This window comes from Coenobita brevimanus, chromosome 25 (genome assembly GCF_032717465.1).
Source record: "Coenobita brevimanus isolate Jiangsu-jjx chromosome 25, ASM3271746v2, whole genome shotgun sequence".
Classification (NCBI taxonomy): domain Eukaryota; kingdom Metazoa; phylum Arthropoda; class Malacostraca; order Decapoda; family Coenobitidae; genus Coenobita; species Coenobita brevimanus.
Genome location: NC_136978.1, coordinates 12,233,711 through 12,256,710, shown reverse-complemented (window position 1 = coordinate 12,256,710; position 23,000 = coordinate 12,233,711). Strand labels below are relative to the sequence as shown.

General features: G+C 42.4%; 1 protein-coding gene across 1 annotated transcript in view; it reads left to right on the top strand.

The window, feature by feature from the left end:
* Positions 1–23,000, top strand: part of LOC145393775 (uncharacterized) — a 124,769-nt gene that overhangs the window by 41,666 nt on the left and 60,103 nt on the right. Inside the window, exons 4-6 of the mRNA XM_080267825.1 lie at positions 5,923–6,054; positions 15,057–15,171; positions 16,091–16,200. Coding sequence (XP_080123951.1) covers positions 5,923–6,054; positions 15,057–15,171; positions 16,091–16,200 — 357 coding nt within the window. The remainder of the gene's footprint in view (positions 1–5,922; positions 6,055–15,056; positions 15,172–16,090; positions 16,201–23,000) is intronic.

Here is a 23,000-nt window from a genome sequence, read left to right as displayed (position 1 = left end):
CTTAAAGTAAGCCCCCTTGACGACATACATAGCCCAGCGTTCTTTCCACTTTCTGAAGCATATTTCAAAGTCGGTTTTCGGTATCTCCTGCAGTTGTTTCGTCACATTTGTCATGATCTCTCGGATGAATGTTGCTCAAGTTGTGTTGGAGTGTGCAAATTGTGGTCCAGTGAGATTGTTATCACTAGAGATGAGACATGGGTGTATGGTAACAACCCAGAAACCAAAACATAGATGTCCCATTAGTTTTTTTTTTTTTAAGGAAGAAGGAACCAAAGGCCAGGAGCCTACAAATCATTCCCTTGAAGGAAAAAACAAAAATAATACAAAAGAGAGCCAAATTCAAGATCTGTTCCTTTCGAGATGCCTTGATACACTGTGTTTGAAAGACTGGAGATCATAAGAAGTAGGAAATACAGACGGAGGGAGACAGTTCTAGAGTTGACCTGTTGCATAAATGAAGGACTGGGAGTAACGGTTAGCTCATGCATTAGAGAGTTGGACAGAAAAGGGATGAGAGCTTGTTGCTAGACGGATGCTGTGCGTCCGTTGTAGAGGTGGAGGGATGCAAGCAGACAGTTCAGAGGAGCAGTGATCATTGAAGTAGCAATAGAAAAAGAGACAAAGATGCAGCAGTGCGGCAAAGAGACAGAGGTTGAAGGGAACAAGTAAGAGGAGGAGAATTAATGAGACGAAAAGCCCTTGACTCCACCCTGTGTAGAAGAGCTGTGTGTTGGGAGCCTCCCCACATATGAGAGTTGTACTCTACACGGGGGCGAATAAAACCCGTGTATAAAGTCGACAACTGTGCAGGGGTAAAGAAGGTACAGAGACGGCTTAGTACACCTAATCTCTTAGAAGGAGATTTTACAAGAGATGTAACATGATCTTTCCAAGATCAGAAAAAGCATGACAGGTCCCCAACAAGGTGAAATGCACTCATATGTTGACATTTTTTTTTTTTTTTTTTTACCACTGTGGAAGCGAGGCATGGACCTTATAAGAGGGGAACAAGTCAAGAGTGAGAGCAGTGGAAATGAGTTACTTGAGAGGAGCACGTGGAGTGACGTGGAGGGACAGGTTGACGAATGAAGAAGTGAAGGAACGCTGTGGGGTGGATGTGGATGTGGTTGAGAAGATTAGGAGAAATACACTGAGGTGGTTTGGACATGTGGAGAGAATGGAGAATGAAAGACTGACTAAGAGGGTGTATGTGGGTGAGGTGGGAGGAGGGAGAGGGAGAGGTAGACCAAGGATGAGGTGGAGGGATGGAGTTGAGAGGTATATGAGGGAGGGGGGCGTGAGTTGGGGGGAGGGTAGTCAAATGGTGGGTGACAGAGCGACTTGGAGGCGTTTTGTCTGCGGCCACCCTTTGCGGGATTAGGGCGTCGGGCTATAGATAGATAGATAGGTGTGCATTACGAATTCGCACCAGAAGGTCAGACTGTCAACAAGCATTACAACCTCGACGTTATCCATCGTCATAGTGATGCAGTTTGGTGGAAGAGACCAGATCTTTGGAAAGCAGCAAGTTGGAAGCTGCACCATGACAATGCCCCTGCCCATTCTTCTCAACTGATTCAGGAATTTTTGGCCAAGTACAACATCCCACAGGCCCAGCAGGCTTCATGCGACTTTTGGTTTTTCTCTAAGCTCAAAATTTCACTGAAGGGCTCCCGATTTGAGATGAGAAGAGATCATGAATGCGAGGAACCATCTGTAGGAGATACCAAGAACCGACTTTGAAAAAATGTTTCAGACAGTAAGAATGCTGGGCTTTGTGTGTCAAGTTAGAAGGGGGCTACCTTGAGGGGGATTAGTTTCCAAGCTCAACAGGTTAGCTATTTGTTTTTTTAGAGCCTAAGATTGAATGCTTTCCGAACAGACCCCATACTGCCTTCACAAACCCTTTTACTTGAACATGGTCATATGCAGCACATTGTGTACAAGGAGAGCAGTCATACAAATTATATACAAAACAAAAGTTGCTTGTAGTTAGACTAATGTTTGTATTGTTTATCATGAAATTGGGATAGAAACTTTTCAGAGATGTAGCTAACTGTGATTGGCTGGAATGAGTATGCTCCAGAGCATGAGCTGTTTGTGAGTAAAAGGGTTCAGAAAAGAAGTAGGGAGGAGAAAAGGTGTATGACCTGAGAGGAAGGGAGTAAAAGGGAAGGAACTGAAATGCTAAGGATGCATTGGAAGGTACGTTGCACAGAATGGAAGAGAATACTTGGTACAGTGCAGATAGCATATAGGGAACAGTGAGACACACTAGAACAGTGGATCACATTTGTTACTGGGCCAGTGAATTACTCCAGCAAAAAATTCCATGAAGGTGGAATAATTCAGTGAATGAAGCAGAGAGAGGGAATGAGAAAGAACAGAATGTAGTTCAAGGCCTGGAAAGTGATAAGACTGTATGGTAAACAAAGTCCAAAAAGAAGTATGAAGTGTCAGAAAGGTGTTGCAGTGTAATCCTGAGAGTAACCTGAATAATACATACCGGTACAGTAAAAGATGAAACATTCAGTATACTATAAGCAGGCAAATACAATGCCATATAACAATGTGGATGTAGTTGACAAACAACATGTGAAAAATGTTTAAGGTAGATGGTCATTGGAAGTACAGATTTCATGAGTATTAAGAAGGAATGTTGTAACTGACTGCTGGATGCAGTTTGATGGGAATAGGGATAGCTTAAACCTGGTACCACCTAATCCAGGTCTTCCCTTACTGATACAGCTCAAGTATGGCTAGCATGAAGAAATTTATTTATTAAAAAAAAAAAAAAAAAAAAAAAAAAAAAAAATGCCGGCAGCTCTGGAAGAGTTTTCAAAATGTTGAAAACTTCAGAGAATGTAGGTTTGAAGATGGTGAGTGATTTAGCTTATCTGTGAAAAAGAATAGTTTTTGATGATTCATTGAAGAGTAGGAGTGTGAATCTTTACGGAGAAAAGGGAAATGCACCTGAGGGTGGCAGCTATATAGACCTGAACCTGCTAAACATTTGGGTCAGGGAAAGTAAAAAATTGATGAAATTGGAATGTATGCCAAGTAGGGATAGAGTACAGTAGATGCCCTCTTAATGGCCAGACAGACAGGGATGCATATGTGAGAATTATGGAATGCAACATGTAACCAAATACAAATCTTCCATATGCAAGGGAGATTATGTGGTCCAGTCATGGCCAAAAGAACTTGTTGTAGGGGTTGGGGTTCTGGAGTACCCAGTATGTTAATGAGTTTGTTTTTTGGGCGACATGATTAGTGCATGGGGTTATGCAGAACCTAGCTGAGTTATGTGAGTAGTTAAAAACAGATCCAGAAAAATTAGAGTTGTTGCTTTTAATGAGAATGAACAAATTCCCCACAAAAAGAAGTTGTTTGCTTCATATGTTTTAACTGTAATGCTGTGATGTAGTTAAGCATAGCCAGTGTAAGTTAATGATGCCCATTGCATCAAGCTTACTGAGATGAGAATGCAGTGTTTGTTAGGTGAGGCACTTAGGTAAGCTAAGATGATTTGGACATATGGAGAGAACATATGAGAATTAATATGCAATCCTGAAAATGGAAGAGAGAGCCCTTGTGAACAGACGAAGGAAATTGTGAAATGAGGCACAGAGAAGGGATCTTAGAGTTAGGGGACAACACAGATGCTGTGGGAGACTATGCATCTGGGAAACATGTCATTGGGTGAACAAGGCTGACCCATGCAAGCATAGAACACTGCCTATTACTGAAGGTGGACAGAGAATGTGTTGTCACTCTTGCATATCTGTGTTTTTTTCTCCCTGATTACAGAAAACTAACGAAGGATCGTGGCGAAAATTTGTAGTCATTTTCGTATTGACCTATCCATGATGTTGTGCTTTAAATTTTTATGAAAATATATCAGCGATAAAGCACTCAGCAGTAATAGAAACTAACTACCAACTTAGTGCATTGTTGCAGAGGCACACAACTTATGTAATGTCTTTCTAGCCAAAGTTGTTATTCTTTCTCCTGCTGTTCCAGCAAGTTATACACTTATTTATGAGTGCATACTAGATTTGTGTGTGTGTGTGTGTGTGTGTGTGTGTGTGTGTGTGTGTCCTACTCTGGGCATAGGCTTCACAGCCTGCTCTCAAGGCCAGTAGTCCTCCCCTCATACCATACACCTCCACATGTCACCACTTCGGAGCTAGCACCCACCGTCCATATTGAATACATGCTAGGGCCGTCTCATACAGGACTGGTGTATTGGTATTAGCGGGGGTATTTTTACAACATGTCGGCGGGTCTTCTGGTAGATCAGTAGTCTGCATTTATGAAATTCAAATCCTTAAACTGTTCCCTGCCCCAGCGGGGATTTGAGCCTGGGTCTGGTAGGGCTGCAGGCCACCTCTCTGCCAACTGAGCCACCGCTGTAGAGGAGCATAACTATTACTGGTATTTCAAAACATGTTTTAGGTGTTATAAAATTCATATAAAATACCAGTAAGCATTTTTCATTAACAGAAAAGTACTTATATTTTCATTAACAAAGATGTACTTTTTAACTTTATTACTTTTGTCCTCTGCATAAGATAATTATGGTATTGAGATTTTTGTTGAGTAATTGTGGGTAGGTGGGGGCGCTCACCATCCACTCACTCGATGTTGTGCTGCTCTCGGGTGTCTGCCCTTTCCTCTCCTCGATCCTTCTTTCCTTCCATCCTCTTCTATCTTACTGTCCTTCATTCTTTCCTCTTCCTTCTTCCCACAGGTGACTTTACACTCCCTCCTCTGTCTTTCTTTCCTTCATTCTTTCCTCTTCCTTCTGCCTGTGGGTGACTCTACACTGAGTGTCAAGCCAAATGGTTTCCTGTACACTGCAAAACCATTAACTATGCTGGGTGGTAACCATATAACCAGATTTTGGCGCCTGGTGGTTTAGTTTTTTTTTTTTTTTTTATGTGTCCGACTAATTAAGGCTCTCCAATCGGATTGAGCCGGTGAAGGTTTATATGCATGGGGTGATATAACACTCGGGGATGAGTAAGGCTTGTCACTCTCTTCTTAACCCGTTAACTGTGCATGGTGGTTTTTTGGAGGTGTCCGTGGGTCGCAGACATAGGGGTAAAAATGAAATTTCCCAAAGGCCAAATTTTGTCTTAGGAATTGAGAGAACACATGCCAAAGTATGTAGTAACGAAATATTAGCTCAATAGTTACCTTGGTAAAGCCATGGATGAACATCGAAGTGTCTGATTTCCTATTGGAATGTATGGTTTTCGTTTTCTTTTTCTTCTTCGGTTTCTTTTTTGGTTTCAGTTTGGAAGGCTCAGATACGCTTGCATGGGTCGGCCTTGGTCACCATGGCACTATATTCGAAATTCACTTGCTCAGCCAGGGCTGTATTGAGCAGTCACACTTGGAACAGCCCAGGCTGTATAGAGCAGTTAACGGGTTAAATGTCAAGACCAACTTGCTTGGCCCCGGGCTCCTATGCTCCTCATGGGGCAACGTAGGATTGGATGATGGATGGATGGAAGTGGACTGTTACAGATTATTCAGTCATATTCCTCAAAATATGTTTTATATCTTCAATAAATGTTTTGACTCTTCTTAGTATTGTGTGAAGCTGCATGCAGAATGGTTTTTGACCTGTCAGTTGGACTCATAATTCTGAGGACTTGAATGGTGAGTGAATGGGAGTGTGGCCCATTCAGTTGGGCAAACTTTGTTTTCTTCTGGCTCTCTGGATCCTACCTCACCCGACTTTGGGGTGGGAAACGTTTGGATGATGATGATGATGATGATATATTCTCAGTGACAGAATAGAAGATTGTGCTGTGTTCAATAACAGTTGTTTTCTCAATTCCATTAATACATATTAACTAAACAAAAGATCTTGCCATGTTCAGTAACAGCTGTTTTCTCATTTCCCAGGATGAGGATGGAGATCTTGTGACTATATTTGACAGCTCCGACCTTGCCTTTGCCATCCAATGTAGTCGTATCCTGAAGCTCACTATTCTTCTTAATGGTCAGCAGGCTGCTACAAGATTCCCACATTTACATGCAAGTTTTTTCATTGGTTTTATGAAAAAGGATTCACCTTACCTCTAAGTAGCTTAGAAAAAAAGGGGGAGGGGGGAGGGACTGGATACTGTGCCTGCCTAGGGCCCGGTAAAGCTAAATATATATACAGTACAGTAATCCCGCATATTTCGCGGTAGTTACGTTCTTGTAACCCCCGCGAAAAGTCAATTCCGCGAATACTCTATTAACAATTGAAAACTTGCACTTGTGTCCACCATGCTGCCCATCACACAGTCCATGTCCATACTGATTGCGAGACAATTCACCGTCAGACAATTCCCCGTCAAAACATGGACGATTCCCCTTCAGAACAATTCGCACCCTGGACGATTCCCCGCCATTCTATAAATATACTAATCAATACTTTCATCAATATACTTATTATTAATTAATCAATACTTTAATAACTATATTTCAGGGGGATCCAGCAGTCTATGTTCAGTAGCGTAGGTTCTGGATATTATTTATTAGTTGTACCTTTAGTCAATAATTAACTTGTTTCTTCCTCGCTGTAGTCGCCTTTGAATTATATTCTAGCGTCACCCATAGCTATCTTCATTAATGAAGGCGAATTGTTTTGTGTTTGTTGTGACTGCGAATTGTCCCGAAACCTCCATACTCATCCCGAAATACCTTCTTACAAGATTGAAAGCACATACTCCATTATGAAGGAAAACGTAAACACCGTACTGTAATACACAATTATCTACACATTTATTAACAAAACAGTACAAAATAAAAAGATGCATTAACTGGTGATAGCAAACACTCGCACGGTCGTTTCTTAGCTTGTCCAGTAACACAATTTTCTCTGCTAAGGTCATAACTTGATCGTTTTGTCACTTTGGAGTTCTTACTAATTGTATTATTAGCCTTTGGTGAGGCTGGCTTACGTCCTGGGGCCATGTGGAAAGCAAGTGGGAGGCAAGAGGCTCATATCATAGTGTGGTTACAACCACAACAGCCACCTAAGGCAGTCAGGCGTGGACTGAAGAATGCGGGACAGAGAGCAGTGTTGCCATATCCAAACAACGAAATTATGCTAGGGCAATGAAAAAATTATGCTAGATTGAGCATATTTGTTCCAAGTAAAAAATGATTTATGCTAACTTGAAGCTAAATGATAAAATTCTATACATATTCGTGCAACATATTAATTATGTATTGTTTACTATGAAAATATTAAAATGAACCTACATACAGTAAGAGGATAAATATCGGTATCTACCCATACTGCTTTCCCACGAAACTTACGTTTTTCTGATGGATTTTGATGTGATTCGTTCGATTTTGAGCATCATTTCCGTCGGAAATAACCAGATTTTGAGATATGACCCCCCCCATCCCCCTGAAATAATGAGGGATCTTTGGGGAATCGGGGGTTATAGGGAGGGGGGAAAACACAGAAAATGGTCATTTCCGACTGAAATGAAGCTGAAAATCGAATGAATCATACCAAAATCCATCGGAAAAACCTAGGTTTCATGGGTAAAGTACAAAGCTCAAACTTATCCTAACCTAACCGAACCAAACCGAACCTAACCTAAAACCTAACCTAACCTAATCCAACCTAACCTAACCTAACCTAATCCAACCTAACCTAACCTAACCTAATACAACCTAACCTAACCTAATCCAACCCAACCAAGCCCAAACTGAAAGTAACCAATTATTCAAACATCTTCCTTGTTCGTCTCTCTCTCTCTCTCTGATTTGTAGCTTTTATAAAATTATTCTAAAAATATTCTATTCCATTCTAAATTATGCTAGAATGATTCTAAAACTTCTAATATGCTAAAAAATATTCCAGACTCGAAAATTTGATCAAAATTATGCTAAAAGAATAAAATTATGCTAGATATGGTAACACTGGCAGAGGGGCCACGGGAAAGGGACAGAGGGTGGCGTGAGTTTACCGCGCTACAATTGGAAGCTGCGGGAATTTCAAATTTTTTTTTTTCTGTATATTCAAGGATATTTTTGTTGAACTTATTAATGCTAAGAAAATCCGCGAGAGGGCAAAACCGTAGACAAAAAATCCGCAAAAAATGCGGGATTACTGTATTTTGTTTTATTTGGTAGGTGGGGATGCCCATCATCCACTCACTCAATGTAGGGATGCTGTATGGTTTCTACACTGAGTGACAAACCAAATGATTTCCTGTGCCCAGGAAACCATTTACTGCACTGGGTGGTAACCATATAACCGGGGTTTTGTCCGGGTTAAGTGTCCCCCAGATTCCCCTATCTAAAATTGTTTAAGCATGGCAGATATTTTGGAGAGCCTCAGAGGGCCCAATACCTGCCCAGAGCACCAACCAAATGGGCAGATTCACATGGCCATGTGGAATGTGAGAGATGTGAATGAGGAGAGCTAAAGTGTGGAAGTGGTGAACATGTTCAAGAGAGTGAGATATGCCCTGATGGCATTGTGTGAAACGAAGATGAAATAGTGTGAAGTGGAGGAGTGGTAGGGTGTGAAATGTGTAAGATCGGGCATGAATGGACTAGGAAGATGCAAGGAAGGAGTTGCTTTGTTGATGAATGAGGTGTGGCAGAATGGAATGAGAGATTACAAATGTGTCAGCTCGAGGTGTATATACTGTATGTCAGGTTCAAGTTTGAGAAGATGAAAGTGGCAGTGATTGTAGCGTATGCACTGTGTGATGACAGGAGTGAGAGAGAGAAAGACAGGTTTTGGGATGAGCCCGATGAAGCATTGGGAGAAATGCCCAGGAGCTATAAACTGATTGTTATGGGTGATATGAATGGAAGAGTAGGTACTGGTCCTGAGGATAACATAAGGGGTTGTAATGGAGTACCAGGAGAAAATGATAATGGGAAGCGACTGAAGGCTATGTGTCAAGAAAGGAGGTTGTGTATTTGTAACTCATATTTCAAACACAAAGATGCACATAATTATACAGTGTATAGAGGGGACAGGGATTGTGTTAAAAGGAGCCTGATTGATTACGTGCTTGTAGAGAGGTCAGTGCTGGGTGTGGTTGCTCATACGAGGGCAGTGAGAGAACGATGTGGAGGTCTGTCAGATCATATGTTTGTGGTGTGGACGATCAAGCTAAAAGGAGTGCAGTGGAACAAGGGAGAGAGGAGCAGTCAGGGAGAAAGACTGAGAGTCGAGAAGCTGAGGATCAAAGAAATGGCAGATGAATACAGGACCAAAGTAGGGGAGAAGTTGGAATCAATGAATTGGAATGAAATGGATCTAGACAGCTTGTGGAATGCCTGTAGGGATTGCATAGTTAGGAATGCTAAAGTGGTGTGTGGTGTGGCAAGAATAACAACAAAGAAGAAAGGTACGGCATGGTCGGATGAAGAGGTTAAGAGAACAGTGAAGGAAAAGAGGAAGAAGTGGCTTGAGTGGCTACAGGACAGGGGTTCAATTAATATATGAACTAAAGCTATATGGTAGGTGGGGGCGCTCACCATCCACTCATTCAGTGTAGTGCAGCTCGCGGGTGTCTGCCCTTTCCTCTCCTCCATCTGTCTTTCCTTCCATCCTCTTTGTCTTTCTTTCCTTCATTCTTTCCTCGTCCTTCTGCCTATGGGTGACTTTACACTCCCTCTTCTGTCTTTCTTTCCTTCATTCCATTCCTCTTCCTTCTGCATGTGGGTGACTCTACACTGAGTGACAAGCCAAATGGTTTCTTGTACACCAGGAAACCATTTACTAAGTTGGGTGGTAACCATATAACTAAATTTTGGCACCTGGTGGTTTAGTGGGTAATTACGGCACTTCAGTCGGATTGAGCCTGTGTAGGTTTATATCCAAGGGGTGGTTGAGGTTTATTGCTCACGTAATGGCATTGGGGATGAATGAGGCTGGTCACTCTCACCTTAAATGCCAGGACCAGCTTACCTAGCCCTGGGCTCCTATGTTCCTCATGGGGCATCGTAGGATTAGATGATGAATGAATGAATGAATGAGTGAATATATTGAGAGCAAGAAGCACGTAAAGAGACTAGTGAAGAGAATAAAGAAGGAGGTAAATGATGATCTAGGAAGAAAAATGAATGCAAGTTACTTTGAAAATAAGAAGTTATAGAAAGAGTTACAGAAGTGTAGAAGTGACAGCAGAAAGAAATGTGAAAGTGTGAAGGATGTAAGTGGTAGATTATTAACCCATGGGGATGAAGTAAGGACCGGATGGAATGAGTATTTTGAAAGTCTGATGAATGGGAATGGAGAAAGCAAAGCAACTGTTAACATGATTGGTTTGGGGGATGTGTGGAGGAGGAATTCAGTGTCAGGAAACGAGACACTCGCACAGGTGAAGAACGCTGTGAAGCGGCTAAAATATGGGAAAGCAGCTGGAGTTGTTGAGGTGTACACAGAGATGAGTAAGTGTAGTGGAGAGAGCGGAATGAAGTACTTGTTGGATATAGATAAGAAGACATGGATGAGTGAAACTGTGCCAGCAGAGTGGAAAAAGGCTGTGATTGTACCTCTGTACAAAAGTAAAGGTGAGCGAAATATAATCGTGGCATAAGTCTATTGAATGTGGTAGGGAAGGTATATGGAAGAATTATTATTGAGAAAGTAAGAGAGAGAGCAGAAGTCCTAGTGAGTGATGAACAGGGTGGCATTAGGAGTGACAGAGGATGTGTGGATCAAATATTTGCAGTGAGACAGATAGTGGAGAAGGCTTGTGAGAAGGACTATAAGGTGTTCATGGCATTCATGGATCTGCTCACCATCCACTCTTTTGATGTAGTACTGCTCTCAGGTGTCTGCCCTTTCCTCTCCTCCATCCTTCTTTCCTTCCATCCTCTTCTGTCTTTCTTTCCTTCATTCTTATCCATGTCCTTCTGCCTACGGGTGACTGTACACTCCCTCTTCTGTCTTTCTTTCCTTCATTCTTTCCTCTTCCTTCTGCCTGTGGTTGACTCTTCACTGAGTGACAAGCCAAATGGTTTCCTGTACACCAGGAAACCATGTACTACGCTGGGTGGTAACCATATAACCAAATTTTGGCGCCTGGTGGTGTAGTGGGTAATTATTGCACTTCAATCGGATTGAGCCAGTGCAGGTTTATATCCCAGGGGTGGTTGGGGTTTATTGCTCACGTAATGCCACTCAGGGATGAGTGAGGCTGGTCACCCTCATTTTAAATGTCGGGACCAACTGCCTAGCCCCGGGCTCCTACGCTCCTCATGGGGCAATGTAGGATTGGATGATGGATGGATGGATGATGGTTGGGGTTTATTGCTCACGTAATGCCACTCAGGGATGAGTGAGGCTGGTAACTCTCATCTTAACCCGCCTCGTGCCAGTGCCGTTTTAAAACGGTCTGACATAATTCCGGGGCCAGTGCCAATGCCGTTTTAAAACGGTCTGACATAATTCCGGGGCCAGTGCCAATGCCGTTTTAAAGCGGTTTAAAATATAAAAATTCACTGTGACCACATTTTCCAAGATTCGCGGGTAAAAATTGGCAGGCATGTATGGTAACTGTTCCTCTACCATCCCCCAGGCTGTCAAGGCCGTACAATCACTCGCTTCCCCCCTCACGCGTGCTGTGCCTCACTCTGCCTGTGTGGATTTTGTACATATTTTCACGTAAATGTAAATGTAAATATTTTCTTGTAAGTGTAAGGACTATATAGTGAAGTCAAGTTGTAAATACCTTCTTGTAAGTGCCAGGACTATACATAATGAAGTCAGGTTGTACCTATCTTCAAGTAAGTGTAAGATAATGCATTCACAGTGAGAAACACACACAAATTGTGATAGATGCTGAAGTTATAAGTTATCAGAAAAGTGTACTGAACATTGCTATACATTCCCAGCATGAATACCTGAGTATGCCTTACATAGAAAACGGCTTTCTCTCATGTACGTGGTGAGCGTGAGAGAGCGGTACCTGTACATGAGTATGCAGGGCTCAATAAAACCCATTTCCGAGCCTCGGTGAGCATTTTAATGGTGAAATTCGTTGTTTCCACATCAAAATCTATCATTTTAGCCAAAAAAAAAAAAAAAAAAAAAATGGCCAGCTCTAGGACGACCTCTAGGGCTAAAAATAGCCGGGACACGGCAGGTTAAATGTCAGGACCAACTTGCCTAGCCCCAGGCTCCTACACTTCTCATGGGGCAACGTAGGATTGGATAATGGATGGAAAATGCATATGACAGATTGTCTATAGACGAGAAGGATTGTGGGAGGGTTTCTGCATGTATGGTGTAGATGGTAAGCTGCTATGTGCCGTCAAGAGCTTTTGTGATGCTAATGAGGTATGTGTAAGGATAAATGGGCATCTAAGTGAATGGTTCACGATCAGTGTGGACGTTGTGTGATGTCCCCATGGTTGTCCAAGGTATATATGATGAGGTGATGAGAGAAGTAAAGGCACGAGTAATGGAGAGAGGGATGGCGTTGGTAATGAATGGTGATGGCTAGAATATATCAAATTTGTTGTTTGCTGATGATGCAGTGCTGCTTGCAAATACTGGACAAGAACTTGGTTGACTAGTGCAGAGTTTTGTTGATGTCTGTGAGTGTCGTGCCTTGAGAATAATTGTAGAAAAGAGTAAAGTGACGGTAATCGAGAGAGAGGTGACTCCCAGTGTGATGTTTCAGTGAATGAAGAGGACTGGAATTGGTGAGAGTTCAAATACCTGGGTACAGTGATAGAAATGAGAGGAAAACGTGCAAAAGAAGCAGAAAGTAGAGTGATACAGGGAAGAAAAGTAGTGGGTGCTATGAAGGTGCCTTGATAAGAAACAGAGGCTTGAGTGTTGCAGCTGTGTGAGGCTTGCAGGAGTGTTAGTGCCAGCTTTAACATATGGTTGTGAGACAATGGAGTGGCATGAAAAGGAAAAATCACGAGTGAGAGCTGTGGAGATAGGACTGCTGAGGAATGCATGTGGAGTACAGAGAGTGGATAGGATATGAAATAATGTGATTCATGAAAGATGTGGAGTGAGGAAGTCTGTGGACACCAGAATTGAAAAGAGTGTACTGAGATGGTATGGTCATGTGGAGAGAATGGATAACAGTAGAGTGGTGAAAAAGGTATATCTGAGCGAATTTTAAGGAAGGAGGAGGCAAGGAGAATGATGAGGGATATGGTGGATGAGTGTGTGAGGAAGAGAGGTATGAAAGTCGGTTAGGCTGGGGAACTGACAAGATCAAGCTGGCTGGATGAATGTTGTGAGAAGAAGTGCTTGATCAGGGATTTGGCACCCCTTTTTAACGTGACTACGTCCAGATTGATTCTGTTGGATACATTTATGTGAAGCTACAGAATGTGGTGATAGTTTTTGGTGTATCAGATAGAGCCAGGATTCCGGGGGCCTGAATGATGAGTGAATGGAAGCATGGTCCATTGGATTGGGCATATTTAGGCTGTCTGGACGTTGCTGCTCCTCACGCTGCCCTAGTGTGGGAAAGGAGGTCTGGATGATGATGATGATGAACTTTTTATTTGTGCTTTTCATGAATTCAGAAGGACTTATGCAAGATAGTACCTGCCCTGAGACTGAACAGTCTTGTTTTCCCATGTACCATTTGTTGGTGACTTTGTGGTACCACACACCACATGTGTAGGCTGTCACTTTGAGGACTGGTGTGAGTGTATTAGCAAGGATAATTTTACCTTGTTGGTAGATACCAGGTATGTGAGAGCAGCATGTGCTTACTGTACATAATGATTATTTTGCTTCTGGGAGAAAAATTGGAACTAAGTCATCACCCCGCCCATATTTGCCCATCATCACAAGGCATATTAGTGCCCATCCTACCCCACCACCGTCCCAGCCCATATCACTCCCTCATGTCAACCATTTCTACTCCTTTTAGTCCTTTCTTCATTGAACTTGTAAGAGACATCTCTAACTTAATCCTTCCCATTGCCGTTGCTGTCCCTCATACATTGACGAACTGAATGATATGTACATTAGTTATCTCGGCCTGCCCCACTACACACCATTATCTTAGCCCATTCCGTTCATTTACTGCTCACTCATCTTTGACACATCTTAATGGCCCACCTACAGCACTCATTTTCACGAAGTATACTTCCTCCAGTAAGACCTACCACCTACCATCAGCCCAGCTCATTTTGTCCTCTCCTCTTCACTCACTTCACTTATACTGTATGTGAATATGTTATCATGAAATTGATCGGTGGGCAGAAGGCTGAATGAAGTGTTGTGGTCATACAGAAGAATGGATATGAAGTGCGTGATGAAAAGGAAATGCATGGATACGATTTAGTTGGAAAGGTGGGAGGAGGCTTGAAAACCAAGATGGAAATGCAGGATTTGGCAAAAGAATATGTAAGAAAGCAGAGCATGGATATTGGAGAGGCAAGAGATGTACAAAGGATATAAATACAGTAGCTGAATAGAGATGCATGCAACAAAAGTTGCACCTCCACCCCTCCCCCCTTCATATATATATATATATATATATATATATATATATTCCTAATAGGCAACAAAATGAAACTGTGCCTTACTTCACTGCATCTGAATGGAAGAAATACAAAATAATATGAACAGATGATTATTGCTTGTACAGTGAAGCCAAGATTTTTAAGATTAAGTACCGAATGTTTCTGTGGCCCATTTTACTTGGTATGCCGATTTATATTTCTCCTACTTTTGTGCTTCCTCTTTCTTTGTCAGGATCCTACTTCACCCTATCTCTTTCATGGGAATGAATCCTGGGATGATGATGAAATTAAGGTTGGTAAGCTAACTAATGAAAAAAGTTTAGCAAAAGTCCTTAGAAGTTTTATCTGATCATTGCTGTGTTTAAATGTAATGTTTGATATGATTATGCTGTGCAATAATGGGGAAGTTGCAGTTCAGCATGGTGTATTAATGAATGAATTGTTCTTCCACCTTCATACTTTCTTTTTCATTGTTTCTGAATCCAACCTTAACCATTCTTTAGGTGGTGAAAAAAAAATATACTGGTAATACATTAAGATGATGATGAGTTTCCTTGCAGACATCAGCAGTGAGGCACGAGTTACGTGTAATCCGTGATCGTGTGACAGCACTTCTTGATGCTCTGGACACTTCAGTTGATGTCGCTCCAAAAAGTAGTGCTGAAGGAGATGCTGGTATGTTGTTGGTGAGATTAGAATCTTAGAAAAGATGTGAAATGAAATGTGAAACCTAACTTGAAAAAAAAAGATATAAATAGTCATAAAATAACTAACTGAGCTCCAGTAGTTGCAGCCACAATGAAGGAAGTTGATTCGTAACTTAAGAAAGTGTGATAGATATTAGTTACACTGTTTCTGAGAATGTTATCATAGATAATTATGCTATAAGCATAAAAAGTATTTATGAAGTTGTGATTGTAATGCAGTTTGTTGCCCTGGGTAGACTGTGTGAGAGTATGCTAATAAAACTGCTGTCAGAATAATGTAACTAAATGCTTCCTGTAGGCTAGTAAATGTGTGATATTTAAGGACTGTGTGAGTGAAATGCATGTGGTGAGCAGACATGGAACCAATTATAAAAGTAGTGTACAGTTACAGACTTACATTGCACTTACAGTATCAGTATGTGAAACCTAATTTTTGTGTAGTATTGACTGAAAAATTAGAACGTGCATTGCTTGTTTTTTACTTACAGAATGTCACCTGTTTCACATATTTCCATTTAATTGATAGCTGTAGTTGGTTGCTGTAAATAAGGAGGATGTAAATTATGATACAAATTGTCATTGTCTTGATCTGGTATCACAAGATATCTGAAATGGCTTGACTCCTTCATGGCAGTGGATTTCTCTTAAGCTGAAGACAATTATCCGGTGATATAAAACATTATATTATAATGTTATTGTTGTATTGAAAGGTTTAATGAAGACATTTTCTAACCCCATCACTGAGTATTATCATTTGATTGTCATCATCATCATGTGGTGATATCAAGGTTAGATTTTGAGATGCATGACTGTACAGAAATAGTCATTATTTATTCAGAAGGCTTATGTTACAGCTGTTTCGGTTATGGTTCCTTATTAATTGACAGGAGTAAGCAGCAGCAATGCTACAGGTGTTGCTTCTCCAGCTCAACCCCCTGTAGCCCAGCTCAACATCTCATCAAAAGAGTTTGATCCCCTCCAGCCAACTGAACAAGAGGTGCACTTTGAATAGAGTTCTGTGTTGTCTAGAAGAGTTTGTTGTGTAATCACAGTACTGATATACTATAATGTGTTTTTATACTTGTATTCAGTTTGAAATATATTGATAAATATTCAGTGTCGGTTGTACTGTCATAAACAGAAGTTTACCAACAGTCATCTGCTGGGAGTGTGTTCTGTCTTCCATATTTCTCATTCTTCCATGAATGTCATATATTATTAACCCCTAAAACGCGGCTGTGTACACGCGATCCCCCCGCTGTGGCGGGGTTGTAGCGGGGTCTGAGTACCTGTGGAAAAATATTTGCCAAAAATCATAGATTAACCCTAGAGCATTAAAATTTTTATGGCATATATTACTTACATTCAGCTATCTCCTGAGCCACATGTTGAGCCTTCGTTGACTACCAAAGGACTTGTGAAGACTTGCAAAGTTGGGTAACAAAGTCTTCACTCTCACACCTCCAGAAACCCGGTTTTCTTTCTACCACAGCCTCAATCTGTCACAGTACACTTTATACAACAACGTACAGGTTGTTTGGAATCCATATTTGTAAATAAGAACTGAAAATAAGGCTAAAATGGACAGAGCGCACGGCTGACATGCAGCGCGGTGGCGATCTTCCCGTCAATATTGTCACATTTGCCTTTTCTCGGCAAAAAACACGTATACTCCTTTTTTTTCCATCATAGGACTTCGCAAACGTGTGCCTGTCACTATTACGGCCATAAAAATCAATGTCACTGCCAGTATTGTGGATTGGGACTGAGGAAGACCACCGCGGCGCGAGTTTATTCAGCCTTACGGCGGGCACTTTATTCTCGCTCCTGTCGGCCACTCGCACTTCATTTCTATCGCTCACTTTCACTGTATCTGTTTTGTTTTTTTTGCCTTATTCATCAGTGTCACTGTCCAGTGTTATAAAAATAATATTGTATACACAAAAAACTTTCACTTTCAGAACATAGAATAGGAAAATATGCTTTCATCTTTTTACACTGGAGTGACTGTCACTCGCAATACTTATATGATTACTATGTACAATTATTTACAACAAAAAACACTGTAACTGTCAGTGCTTTTACAAGTACATACACTAATTTACACTCATCAGGCTGTCACTGTCAGCACGTAAAAGAAAACTAAACAATATTATCACTGTCACTCTCAGTATTTTTCCCAATATTTTTACCCTTATTTTCAAAATCTACTTAGGCTGTGGTAGTCGAAAAAACACGGGTAAGCACAGAGGGGAACTTTGCATTCTTTGCACTGCAAGGAGGTGCGCCTAAAAGTTCTTTCCTGCCTGGTAGTGTGGCTGCACACATGACACCTCCTCAGTGCTTTCCCCCTCTTTGCAGTGGCTGGCAGTGGCTCCAGGCGGTGTCGCTGAAGGTAGGCCATACACTGTAGGCGGTCTGGAGGTGTGTGAGGGTGGCGTTTGGGACCTGTAGAAAGCACCTGGCCGTAACGCTGAAGCAGCTGGTAGACACAAGTCTTGGAGAATCGTCTGAGAGAGTAGTTGGCTGGCTTCCTGTTCTTGATTTTATACAGGATGAAGGCGTTCAACATGCACATGTCAATCAAGTGCAAGAACACCTTCCTGTACCAACGACGATTTTTCCTCAGACAGTCAATCTCTCCAATCATCATATCCGACTTGTCCACCAGCCGCATATTGACGTTATAGTCAATGACAGCATCAGGCTTCATCACAGGCTCGCCAGTCCTTCTGTCGACCTTCCCTGTTGCCAGCATTTCACCCTTGTGTACTGTGGTGAGCATGTTCACGACTCTCTTATCATGCCACCTGATCGCAAGCATCTTGTCAGATTTCTTCAGGTGCACGTCTCCCCGCTTGACTTTTCAGCCTCTGGGAAGGCAGGGTAATGTGCCCTTTTACTTCTGACAGTGCCACAGGAGCCGACGCCGTGTTCAGAAAGGTACTTGGCGAGTTTTGGAGCTGTATAGTAATTGTCCGTATACAGGACATGATTCTCGCCAAAGTACTTTTTCAAAAGCACTTTCACCACAGAACCAGAGAATCCAAGGGGTCAGTCTTATCCAAATCAACATTGCTGGCGGTGTAGATGACGAAGTCAAGGATGAACACAGTCTTGCAGTCGCACATAACGAAAAACTAGATTCCAAAGCGGTGGAGTTTGCTTGGAATGTACTTGACGAACCGACGAAGGACCCTGAACAATACCAAAGACTTCGTCAATCACGACTTTCTTGAACGGGCGCAAGAACCTCGTAAACTTATCATTGATCATGTTCAGATTCCTCACTTTCCATAATGGGTCAGTTTGGGAAGGCTCATCATTATTCGCGAGTGAAGATAAGTCATCAGCTGCCTAAAACGATCGCGGCTCATGTATTTATTGAATATGGGTGTTGGGCACAGCTCGTCGGAACCCCAGTACTCTTCCAACTTATGCTTCCAGTTGTGCGGCATAAGCAACATCAATCCAATAAATACAAAAAGCTCGCGGATCGTCAGAGGCACCCATGATGCCATCCGCGACGTGGATGGCGTCGCAGCCTCACCTTCTCCTTCGCGAACTGGCGCACATTGCCCCTCGTACCTGTTTGTCTCGGTACAGATGTGCTCCATAACCTCGTCGTCAAGGAAGGCCAACAGGTAGTCAACGCATTCACCATCGTCGTCCACAGGGAAGTCAGCCTGAAGTCCACACTCACTGTCGTCAAAGGGCAGATCTTCAGGCACAAAATCTGATCCCTCTGACCACACGAAAGCATCTAAAGTTCCCTGCCTAGGCTGGGAGGTGCTTGGGGCGGCGGGGGGTGAGGCAAGTCGTGTGGGAGTGGGTGAGGCAGGCTGGGCAATAGTAGGTAAGGGAGAGGCTATCCCAGGCCGTGTTGGTGTTGTGGTGGTGGTGGTGGTGGTGGGAGGGACATTATCGCTTGGGTCAAGGTCACCCGCGGTGGCGTGACTCCTGAGTTGCCTAGTGGGAGTTAGCCTAGGGGACTTAACTTTACTTACACGAACACTAGGCCTACGATAACCTCTCATACGTAAAATTGCTCGTCTACTTCCCTTTCTTGGTGGTGATGGAGACTCCGATGACTCAGGAGACAGGACAGCAGACGAGGAGGACGAGAGAACAGGGCTGGGAGAACGTGGCGGGCTTGCGGTGGTGTGACGTGGCGTAGGGGACAATGGCGGTGCACTGGGGTCTCCGCTCCTCTTCCTTTTTTCCCCCTTTCCATATTCGAGGCCCCTTTTCACCGGGGCCTTCCCTGTTGAGGTGCTGGGCACAGTCACAGTCTCCTCCGGCACAGAAATAATCACTTCAGGGCCTGAATCAGCACTCGATTCTGTCTCGGATTCAGCCAGGCTAGACAAAACACCCACGTCACTGCCATAGTCCATAGAGGCTTTCAACAGTTCTGAGGCTATTGCCGAGTCACTTAGCCCCTTGGTAGTCACTGGTAAAGTTTTGAAGGGCGTTGAGGTAACAAAACCCTTTTTCGGAGGGCTAGAAGGCACGGAACTAGAAGAGCTAGAGCTTGACATGGTGTCACCGTGGCAGATTTGCGTGGACTGACGCTATTCTGGGGCAAACCGCGCGAAAAAATGAGTGTGACAACTGGGGAAACAAGCGTTTCCCAATAGCAAAAAGTGCTTGCGAGATGACGGCGCAGATTGACACGTATCAGCCGTCCGCGCGTTGCCATATCGCACGACGAGGGAGGGCTGCGCATCGGTGCATCCGTGGGTAAAAAAAATGAGACTTGGCAACAACCGAGGTCAGTAGTACAAAGGTCAAGTGTGCTAAAAGTAGCTCACGGGTGGCGGGACTGATAGACAATACCAGCTTGAGCCTGCTTGCCCGCGGTTATTCAAAATTAACTCAAATCGCAAACACGACGACCCGCCGTTCTGCCCTTTGGGCCGACCGTCGCAAATGCGACGATCCGCGTTTTAGGGGTTAATCTTGCTCATGCTCTTGTTGAGTGATTCATATTGATATCATATAAAAGTATTGTTTGTAACATCTTCTTATTGACACCTGGTAGGGAAGTGTTAGGAAACTTTTGTTTTCAGTAGTGCATTGAGTTAGTAGCATTTGGAAATAAATTACCCTTTCAGTCATATGACATATTTCATTGTTTATTCTTATTTTCAAATAATTATATTCAGTTTGTGAGAGCTATTCACATTGGCATGGTTAGACAGTGTTCATTTTTACTTTGGTGCTCACGTGTTCTTTTAGTCAGAGTAAAATCATCTGGTAGCAGTAAGAGTAAAGTAAAAGTTACCTCATTGGACTAAAGTAATTATTTAGGTAAAAACCCATCTTGTGTTATTGGTAAAGTGACCAGATTTATTGGAGCTAAAGCGGGACATTGTTACATGTATATCTATATCTATATGTCTATCTATCTATCTATCTATATATATATATCCATCCATCCATCCATCATCCAATCCTACGTTGCCCCATGAGGAGCGTAGAAGCCTGGGGCTAGGCAGTTGGTCCTGACATTTAAGATGAGAGTGACCAACTTCACTCATCCCTGAGTGGCATTACGTGAGCAATAAACCCCAATCACCCCTTGGATATAAACCTTTACTGGCTCAATCCGATTGGAGCACAGTAATTACCCACTAAACCACCAGGCGCCAAAATTTGGTTATATGGTTACCACCCACCGTAATAAATGGTTTCCTGGTGTACAGGAAACCATTTGGCTTGTCACTCAGTGTAGAGTCACCCATGGGCAGAAGGAAGAGGAAAGAATGAAGGAATGAAAGGCAGACGAGGGAGTGTAAAGTCACCTGCAGGCAGAAAGACGAGGAAAGAATGAAGGAAAGAAAGACAGAAGAAGATGGAAGGAAAGAAGGATGGAGGAGAGGACAGGGCAGGCACCCGAGAGCAGCACTACATTGAGTGAGTGGATGGTGAGTGCCCCCACCTACCACTATATATATATATATATATATATATATGTATGTGGCTCAGTGGGTTAGAGCGCTCCGCTCTGACCGAAGGGTCGGAGGATCGAATCCACCCAAGGGTCATTGGTAGACATCAGGAAGGGCATCTGGTCATAAAATGCTACACGCTCCAAACCAAAGTCCTCTACCCAGGGGCAACGCCTTAGCCCTTATCCATAAAAGGGGGTACCTGGCGTAAAATTCACTATATATATATATATATGTATGTATGTATATATATACAGTAAAACCTTGATATAATGGAATTCAATAGACTGGAATTTGCTTTTATTGGACTCGAGGAGCTACCAGACTAAATTCCTTTACAGTATATCGGAAAAAGTCCGATAAAGCCAGAAGCAGTTTGGACTGCCTGACCACTTCAGCCATGTTCACCACAATAAAGTAAATAAAGACATGTCTGTCAGTGTACAGTACGGTATTATTATATATATTACACCATTTGATTAATGTAATGAAGTTATAACACAGTACAGTACCACAGTGGTAGTCAGAACAGTTTAAAAACCATTCATGTAATCCGGACTAATGTCTGATGTATCGGAAAAAGTCCGGATTAGCAGGGGGAAGTCTGGATGTCACTTTTATCGGAATTTCACATTTTTTTTGAATGGTTTGGGCCCTAATTAGTCTGTTATAGTGAGGTCTTACTGTATATATATATATATATATATATATATATATATATATATATATATACATACATACAGTATACAGTGGTGCACCTCACCCTGAGGCTACTTTATGAGACACCAACGTCTCAAACAAACTCCAAACTCCAAACATACCGTATGGTATGGTGAATTGCTGACCAGTGTTACCAGTTTGTGTGTACAGTATATTACAAATTCTGTAGTAGCAGTTGCCTATTTCAGTTTGTTTGGATTATGCATTATTTTACTAATTCCTTGTAATTTCATAAATGAAGGTCATGTTATATCTGATGTAATAGTAATTTTCTAAAAGCGGGACACTTAAGATAATCTGCACAAAAAGCGGGACAGACGTAATAAAAGCGGGACTCTGGTAATTTTTAGCTGGTCATTTTTAGCTGCTTAATCCAGTAAGGTAAAGAATTGCCTAAGCTCTATTGTTATCTGTATCTGCTAGTTTCCCCCAACAGAGTACCAGCTATATAGTATTGTATAGAAAAAACTCTGATATTTTGGAACACATCACAGGCACATAACAAAGACCTAGCTTTACTATTCAGTCCCAGACTCTTATTTCCCATTTTCCCCTGGCTATGAGTACTACAGTAAGACCTCACTATAACGGACTAATAGGGGCCCAAGCCATTCCAAAAAAAGTGAAATTCCTATAAAAACGACATCTGGACTTTCCCCTGCTAATCCGGACTTTTTCCAACATATCAGACATTTGTCCAGATTGCACCAATTGTTTTTAAACTGTTTTCACAACCATTGCAGTACTGTACTGTGTTATACCTTCACTACATCAATCAAATAGTATAATGATACTGCACTGTACACTGATAAACCATCCATCATCCAACTCTACGTTGCCCCATGAGGGGCATAGAAGGCCGGGGCTAGGCAATTTGGTCCTGACATTTAAGATGAGAGTGACAAACCTCACTCATCCTTGACTGGCATTACATGAGCAATAACCCCAACTATCCCTTGGATATAAACCTTCACCGGCTCAATCCGATTGGAGCGCTGTAATTACTCACTAAACCACCAGGTGCCTAATTTGGTTATATGGTTACCACCCAGCATAGTAAATGGTTTCCTAGTGTACAGGAAACCATTAGGCTTGTCACTCAGCGTAGAGTCACCCATAGCCA